General features: G+C 49.2%; 1 protein-coding gene across 1 annotated transcript; it reads left to right on the top strand.

The window, feature by feature from the left end:
- The first annotated feature begins 3,065 nt into the window (after window positions 1–3,065).
- Gast (gastrin) lies at window positions 3,066–6,240 on the top strand. Its single transcript, XM_052758895.1, has 3 exons — window positions 3,066–3,173; window positions 5,723–5,938; window positions 6,051–6,240. The coding sequence occupies exons 2-3, from the start codon at window positions 5,728–5,730 to the stop codon at window positions 6,152–6,154; spliced, it is 315 nt and encodes a 104-aa protein (XP_052614855.1). The 5' UTR covers window positions 3,066–3,173; window positions 5,723–5,727; the 3' UTR covers window positions 6,155–6,240.
- The last annotated feature ends 2,011 nt before the right edge of the window (window positions 6,241–8,251 follow it).

Here is an 8,251-nt window from a genome sequence, read left to right as displayed (position 1 = left end):
AGTTCGAGGCCAGCCTGGGCTACCAAGTGAGTTCCAGGAAAGGCGCAAAGCTACACAGAGAAACCCTGTCTCGAAAAACCAAAAAAAAAAAAAAAAACAAAACAGAAAAGAACCCAAGATAATTTAGCCTTTGTTTGCAACATTTTTTACCCTCTGTGTAATCCTAGCTGTAGACCAGGGTAGCCTAGACTCAGAGATCCTCCTGCCTCTGTCTCATGGTGCTGGGATTAAAGGCATGCACCATCACATCTGGCTTCTTCTTGGAGATATTTTCACTCTCCATAATCTCCAAATTCAGTCATTTGTCCTTGTAGAATCTTCTGGCCACATCAGCAGCTGCTCATGGGATCTTTCTTAGGACTTCTGAGCTCTCTGCTTTGTAGGACTGTGTGGCTAAACCAGGTCCAGTCAGATAGGTGATCTAGACTGAGTTTTTGGTTTCAGTGACATCTTTTTTTTTTTTTTTTTTTTTTTTTTTTGGTTTTTCGAGACAGGGTTTCTCTGTGTAGCTTTGCGCCTTTCCTGGGACTCACTTGGTAGCCCAGGCTGGCCTCGAACTCACAGAGATCCGCCTGGCTCTGCCTCCTGAGTGCTGGGATTAAAGGCGTGCGCCACCACCGCCCGGCTCAGTGACATCTTTTGCAATGGGTTCTAAGGATTGGCCTATGGACATATTCAGGGAAACCATCATTCTGCCTCCCACATCCCTCCTAGGAGGAGCTCCAGCCCAGCCCCTCTTTATGTGCATGGATTCAGGCTGGAGAGTGCTCCTCTACATGGGCCTCAGTTTCTTCATTGGAGAATAGTCACAATGACACTTAGGTCCAAGGATCATGGCGGAGAGTAACTACATTCATTCCTGCAGAGGGCTTACCTGCCTGGCACAGCCATTGTCATATTGTGATGACAGGGACAGGGGTCACAGAGAGGGCCTAAGTCTCAGGGTCTGGTTTGCAAATTCACAGGCCCACAAAGTGGACTCTGAGGTCACCCAGCAGGTCAGTGTGGGTTTCCACCCTTGGCCTCCTGCACAGTGGTACGTAATGGCCTTTGGGAGGCTCAGCCTCCAGAGACTTCATTCCGGCTGCCTCCTCCAGTGGCAGTTAAATGGGGCTTGCTCTTGAAGGACAGACAACCTTGGAGTCACAAATTGATGCTTTGATGGGACTTACCCCCCACTAGGACCTGTAGGAGGGCACTCTCAAGCGTGCTAAGTGTGTGCATGGGCCTTCTCACGGTCCTGTTCCCCTCCACCCCTGCCCTGTGAGGCAGGTGTGAACGAATCCCATTTCACAGAGAAGGCTAACTGGAGTTCAGAGTAGACAAAGGGGGAAAAGTGAAAAAATGTATTACATTTCCATGGGTGATGTGCAAAGTGCTTTATGCCCTCACCATCCCAAGACCCGCCCTCAAGTCATTTCCCTCACTGTTGGGAGGAGAAAACATCTCAACACCTAGAAAATGGGAGGTGAGGGGGGAGCTGGAAATCTTTTTTTCAAACCACCAGCCTTTGTGAGCAGGACATGTCGGACGAACTCCTGCGGGAGAGGGCTATGCCTCTCATCTTTGAAGAGGACCCTTATTATGCACACTTTGCCGTGCCCACAGTGACAGTCACCACTGCTGAAGAGGAGACGAGCTGCTGTTTATAATAATTGCCATCCCTCTAGCTGGGGGAAGAACAGCCAGGGGCACAACCTGATCCACAGGCAGAAATCAACCTGGCTCTTTGGAAGGCTTGTAATTTCCAGTTACCATAGCAACACCAGTATCTCCATCCCCTAGGACGCAGGAAGAGCTGCTCTCACCCTGTCCTTTTTCCCAACCCCCTCTAATTCCTTCCATCTCTGAGATGTTTTGTGATTCAATTAATTACTGTCAATGCCTGCGCTGGGTTTTGTCATTTATTATTTTTTACTTATTCCATCTGCTGAGTCACCGCGCCCTGCTCTGGATTAGAGTGGTTATTCACTAGAACATTCGGGTGCTGGTTGCCATGGACACAGTGCAGCCTGCATCCTTCATCACCTGTTAATTCTCAGCAAGGCTGCCTGTGAGCGTGGGTACCACTGCCCTTATACAAGACCCAAGGGACATCAAAGCTCCCAGAGACAAGAAGGGGGGCCCGATGACGCATGAACAAAAGCAATTGTCTAATCTCAGCTATAAAAAAAAAAAATCAAAAACAGCCTAGAGCGTGTTATAACCTTGAAAACCACATTCAGGCAGGAATTTATCAAATAAACCAAGAAATGTATCATTTTCTTTTCTGGCGCATCTCTGAAAAATGCCTTTGTTCACTATTTTAAGATGTGTTTTTATGTTGCAAAGTTATTAATTCTTTATACAAATCACCATCTACCCCTGAAAGCAAAATGGAGGAGTCTTGAAATGCAAGACCCTCAAGGAACTGGCTCTGGGTAGGGAGCTGACAAGGGGCCTGATTAGGCAGCAGACCCAGGGAGAGGGTACAGGAGGGGTGGGCAGACCCAGCCCAACATAGAAAGCACAGGGAGACAGGAGATGCTGAGGGTTCTCCACAGTAAAGGAAGCATAAAGGGGTTCCAAGGCAACCAACATGACGCTCTCAGCAGAAAGAGCAAACCCATCAGTCCATGCCCCATTGCTCCTGATAACTACAACACATCCTGTTTTCAAAAGCGCAGTGGAGGGGACAGGGATCAATAAGTCACTCTCTATTCACAAACTACCTGTCCATCACCATCAACATATGGGGACCTCCGAATCTTAGGTCATTTGGTTCATTCTCTTCTTCTACCCTCTCCTCCCCTGCCCTCCCCATGGGATGAAGTCCAATAGAAGACTAGGAAGCCTGTGACCCAAGGGATACAGTAGAATGAGCAGTTCTGGGACCCAGAGAGTCTGTCTCCTGTCTGTCCCCTCCCTGTTTCAGCCCTTCCTTTTCCCCCACATCCTGAATGAAAAACTGATTGACAGCTCCGTGACAGGGTGGGGCGGGGTGGCAGGTTGTACCTACACCCCACGCCCATTTCTCTTGCTGTGGCGGGGGGGTGGGGGGTGGGGGGGGTGGGGGGGGGGTGTCTGGCCTCACCTGGAGGGACCATGAGGGCTTTATAAGGCAGGCCTGGAGCAGCATGCTGAGCAGAGCTGACCCAGACGCCACTACAGCCATCCATCCACCAGCTCTGCAGGTGAGAAACTGGGAAGGGGCGGACGGCAGGGATGAGAGCTGACAGGCCCTCTTCCCACAGAGGCTCCAGGCCACGGCTCCAACCTGGGCTCTCACCTTGGGGTCTCCAGAGGTGGGGCTGTTTCCTTCGCCTAGGGTGGAACTGAGTCTCATCCCCAAGGCCACTTTGATGTCCTCGATTCCCACCTGCCATTCTGCTTCACTCAGGACGCAGCCCTCATCCTGGAACTCCTGCCAGCTGGAGAAATGAGGGAGTGAGGGCTTTCCCCGCACCCCCCTCCACCCCATTGCTAAGATGAGAAAATTGAGGCCTAGGGGCTAGGTATCGCTAGCCCAAAGTCATAGAATTTAATAGGCAGGGCTAAGACTGGAACACATCTCAAGCCCTTTCCTAGGCCAGTGCTACCTAAAACAACATTCCGTGCAAATGGGAAGGCTTTGCATCCGCATTGTGCTGTATAGCAGCCTCTGGCCACGTGGGTGCTTATCATCTGACTGGTTTGAAGACAGAACATTTTTATAACAATTCATTTATATTTAAAGAGCCGTAAGGCGCTAGTGACTACCATATCTGTCAACCTGTGTGGCTCGTATGGGACAGAATGGCTCTCGACAGCACTGATTTTTTTTTCTTTTCTTTTCACTCATTCTTTCTTTCCTTTTGGCGATGTATCACTCTAGCCCAGACATGCCCAGCACTCACGGAGCCTTAGACTTGAGGCAATCCTTCTGCTTCAGCCTCCCAAGGACTGAGATAAAAACAGGTGCCAGAACGTCCAGCTCTGATCTTTCAACGTTTCTTTTTTTACCACAAATATTTTTCTCCCACAGAAAACCTAATCTGAGAACTTTGTCATGAGAAGCTATTATCTTTTTTGTTGTTGTTGTTTTGGTTTTTTTGTTTGTTTGGTTGGTTGGTTGGTTTTTGAGACAGGGTTTCTCTGTGTAACAATCCTGGCTGTCCTGGAGCATGTTCTATGAACCAGGCTGGCCTCGAACTCAAAGATCTGTCTGCCTCTGCCTCCCAAGTTCTGGGATTAAAGGCATGTGCCACCACCGCCCAATGCTAATAGCTTTTAATATACATTTTTCCTACAGAGGAAATATATATATATATATATCTCAAGTTAGGTCAAAAGGACAGTTGAAGTTTGGAACTTGATGCTTGTTTGGGCACCCTACTTTAGGTTCATGCTGTGGTTTCTCCAAACTCGTCCACCCTCCTGCTTAGTTGCCAATGTTGGGTTTAAATTTTTTTCTCAGCTGCATAAGTACAGTTGCAGGCTGTTCATCAGCTAAACACAGCAGAGCCTCTCCTCCAAGGTTGCCTAGCAACAGTGTGGCCCATCCCCCAATGGACAGGCTGGTGGTCTCCAAGTGGCAGTGTGTGGTCTGTAACTCCCTTGAGTATTCGTGCACCTTTGTTGTCTCTATTTAAAATTTCACTTTCAGTTCTAAGACTAAATCATCCAGGAGCCATTGGACTCAGCCTCATCTGGCAGAGCAGTCTGGGAAACACTGTTCTATGGTCATTGTGGGTTTTTTCTTTTGTTTTTGAAATTGTGTATGTGTGTGTGTGTGTGTGTGTGTGTGTGTGTGTGTGTGTGTGTGTGTGCATACATTTGAGTAGCAATGCCAATGCCCATGTGGAGATCAGAGGAGGTCTATTGCTCTACACCTATTCCACTGAGACAGGGTCTCTCTGTCTTTTCTTTCTTTCTTTCTTTCTTTCTTTCTTTCTTTCTTTCTTTCTCTCTCTCTCTCTCTCTCTCTCTCTCTCTCTCTCTCTCTCTCTCTCTCTCTCTCTCTCTCTCTTCTACACAGGGTTTCTCTTTGTAGCCCTGGCTTTTCCTGGAACTCATTCTGTAGAACAAGCTGGCCTTGAACTCACAGAGATCCACCTGCTCTGCCTCCTAGGTGCTGGGATTAAAGGTGTGCACCATCACACTCAGTGAATCCCCTGCCTGGGTTGGCAGCCAGCAATACCCAGAAATCCTTTCTCTGCCCTCTTCTTCAATGCTGGGATTACCGGAACATCCAGCTTTATACGTGGTCCTGGGGGCCTGAACTCAGGTCCTTATGCTCACAGAGCAAAGGCCCTTACCCACTGAGCTACCTCCCCAAGCCCCATTCTAGGTTTTTATTTTCCCCAAGCACTGGCTGTCACTGAGTGGATAAAGACAAGATCTGGGGGCCTGGGTTGCCGGCAGGCATAGGAGAAGAAAACCTCAGGATTGACCTGCCGTTCTGCGCAGTATTGCTCATCTGTAGCCAGACGGCTTAGAGCCTGTCTGGTCTAGCCCTTTTCCTCTGGGTCTAAACAAGATAGCCCCAATTTTTTTATTTTATTTTTTATTTTTTATTTTCTCAAGACAGGGTTTCTCTGTATAGCCCTGGCTGTCCTGGAACTCACCATGTAGAACAGGCTGGCCTCAAACTCACAGAGACCCAACTGCCTCTGCCTCCTGAGAGCTGGGATTAAAGGCGTGCGCCACCACCGCCAAGTAAGGGATGGCCCCATCTTGAAGCCCACCTCTCTCCCCCTTTCAGACAAGATGCTTCGACTGTGCGTGTGCATGCTGATCTTAGCGCTGACTCTGGCTGCCTTCTCTGAAGCTTCTTGGAAGCCCCACTCCCAGCTACAGGATGCATCCTCTGGACCAGGGACCAACGGGGGCCTGGAACCACACCAGCTGGACCAGCTGGGCCCAGCCTCTCACCATCGAAGGCAGCTGGGGCCACAGGGTCCTCAATACTTCATAACAGGTAGTAGCTGCTGACCCAGTCAGATTTGGCCATGGTTCCCCCATCCTGGCCTCACAGTTTCCTGGAGACTAGGCCTCTCCCTCTCCATTCTCACTTCCTGTCATCTCCTCAGACCTGTCCAAGAAGCAGAGGCCACGGATGGACGAAGAAGAAGAGGCATATGGATGGATGGACTTTGGCCGCCGCAGTGCCGAGGAAGGGGACCCTCGTAACTAGCAACAATTGTCCAGAGCCCAGCCATCTCCAGCCACACCCAGCTCAGTCCTTGCAAAACATAAAAAAATAAACTAGCTTCCAGTGTATCACTGAGTCATGTCCTGTGTTTGACCGGAGAGGGGTTGAGGCAGGAAGCAGACGTGCACTCAACTCTCCCTCCTGCCTCTGAGTGGCAGAGACCAGAGAGTAGCACTGAATAGGACTCTACCTGGGTGGGGCTGGAGAGATGGTCAGAGGTTAAAAGTGCTTACTGCTCTTTCAGAGGATCCTGGTTCGGTTCTCAGCATCCATATCAGGTGGCCTGTAACCCCAGTTCCAGGGAATCAAACCTTCTCACCTCCATGGACACCGGCACTCACATGCACCTACACACATAAACACATAGTTAAAAAAACAAAATAACTTCAAAACAAAATAAAAGATAAATCAAAATGTGTCACTCTTAGTTGAAACCTCCCAAGGCTGCCCGTTCCATTTACAATGAGCCCGGGACTCCATTCTAGACCCCTGTGCTGGCTCAGCTGCCTTCTTCCTGCCCTGGAGAATCCAGCCTTCCGCCTCTCTTCTTTTCCTTCCCTCACACAGACACATCATGCTCTTTCCGGCTCCTCGGTCCTCAGTGTTCCCAGCTCCTGGAATGTTCTCCTCTCAGACCAAACAAGGCAGGCTCCCCGTCCTCCTCGAGGTGTTCCCCTGGAGATCTGCCCTTTCTGCTCCTCGTCCTTCATACACATTTCACACGTGCAGTTGGTTTCTTGCCCACCGTCTGCCTTCTCAGCAAGGTGGGAAGCCAGGCATGGGGCCACATGTCCCTCTTCCCGATAGGTCCGTGTCAGACTCGCAGGTGAATGACTGGCATAGTTTGTGTGTCTTATCCTTAGCCTTTTCTCGTTCTTCTACCTGTCAACAGGTAGGTGGTGGCGCACGCCTTTAATCCCAGCACTCGGGAGGCAGAGCCAGGCGGATCTCTGTGAGTTCGAGGCCAGCCTGGGCTACCAAGTGAGTTCCAGGAAAGGCGCAAAGCTACACAGAGAAACCCTGCCTCGAAAAACAAAACAAAACAAAAAACAACAACAACAAACAAACAAACAAGAAACCAGATTGCTAGCAGGTCATCAGTTTACCTGAGGGCTAAAGAGAAGGATTCCTGCCTCCACCCATCAGAGGTTCACAGCTAGAGCTCTGGAATAAAAGACCCCAAGAGAAAAGCAAACAAGCCCACCAAAACTAAGCTGTATATTGAGCACGGGAGGTGCTCAGAAGATGTGTAGCTCAGAGCAATGTCTCAGAGTACAGGCTGTCAGGATCTTTATCAAAGAACAATTCATCTGTAGAGACATGAATGTGGCCACAGGCCTCTGAGGGTAGTGAACTATGTGGGATGTATGTAGGAAATAAAACAGGGGCAATAAAGCGGATTAATAAAATCTGTCAAGCAATCCCTTTGATGGCATTTCCAGCTTGAAGAGGGTTTGAACTCGTCCCCAGAGACAGACTTTCATCCTTGGCAGAATGCAGAAGTTTGTTTTGTTTTGTTTTTAAGGCAATCCCTTTTTATTTTTTAAATATTTGTTGTTGTTGTTTTGTGTACACATGTACCTGCATGTATGTTTGTACATTCAGGAACGCTTGCAAGTCAGAAGAAGCATTGGATCCCCTGAAACTGGAGTTACAGACAGTTGTGAGCTGCCAAGTGGGTGCTGGGAATTGAACTGGGGTCCTCTGGAAGAGCAACCAGTGCTCCTAACCACTGAGCCATCTCTCCATCCCCTGGATGCTGAAGTTCTGTTTCTGGGCAACTATCAGAAAGGCAGGAAGCCTTATTTGGAGCTTCATCCTCTTGTCTGCCTTCAGTTTAAAAGAGTCCTTATGCCAGTGAGGCACATGGTTGGGTGTATTCTAGTTTCCTCTGGCACTTTCTCTCAGCTCAGAGGTTAAGAGTGCTTCCTGCTCTTTCAGAGGATCCTGGCTATAGACCATTGCTTTGGCCAAACTGGAACTCTGGGGAGCTTAGTACTCCAGCTGCATCTCTCCATCAATGATGGAGACAAGTTGAAGATAATTATCGGTGCTTCCCACCCCTTGAATGGCAGGACT

The sequence above is a fragment of the Peromyscus californicus genome, unplaced genomic scaffold, assembly GCF_007827085.1.
Source record: "Peromyscus californicus insignis strain IS unplaced genomic scaffold, ASM782708v3 Scaffold_3__1_contigs__length_106647218, whole genome shotgun sequence".
NCBI lineage: Eukaryota > Metazoa > Chordata > Mammalia > Rodentia > Cricetidae > Peromyscus > Peromyscus californicus.
This window is presented reverse-complemented; position numbering and strand designations above follow the sequence as displayed.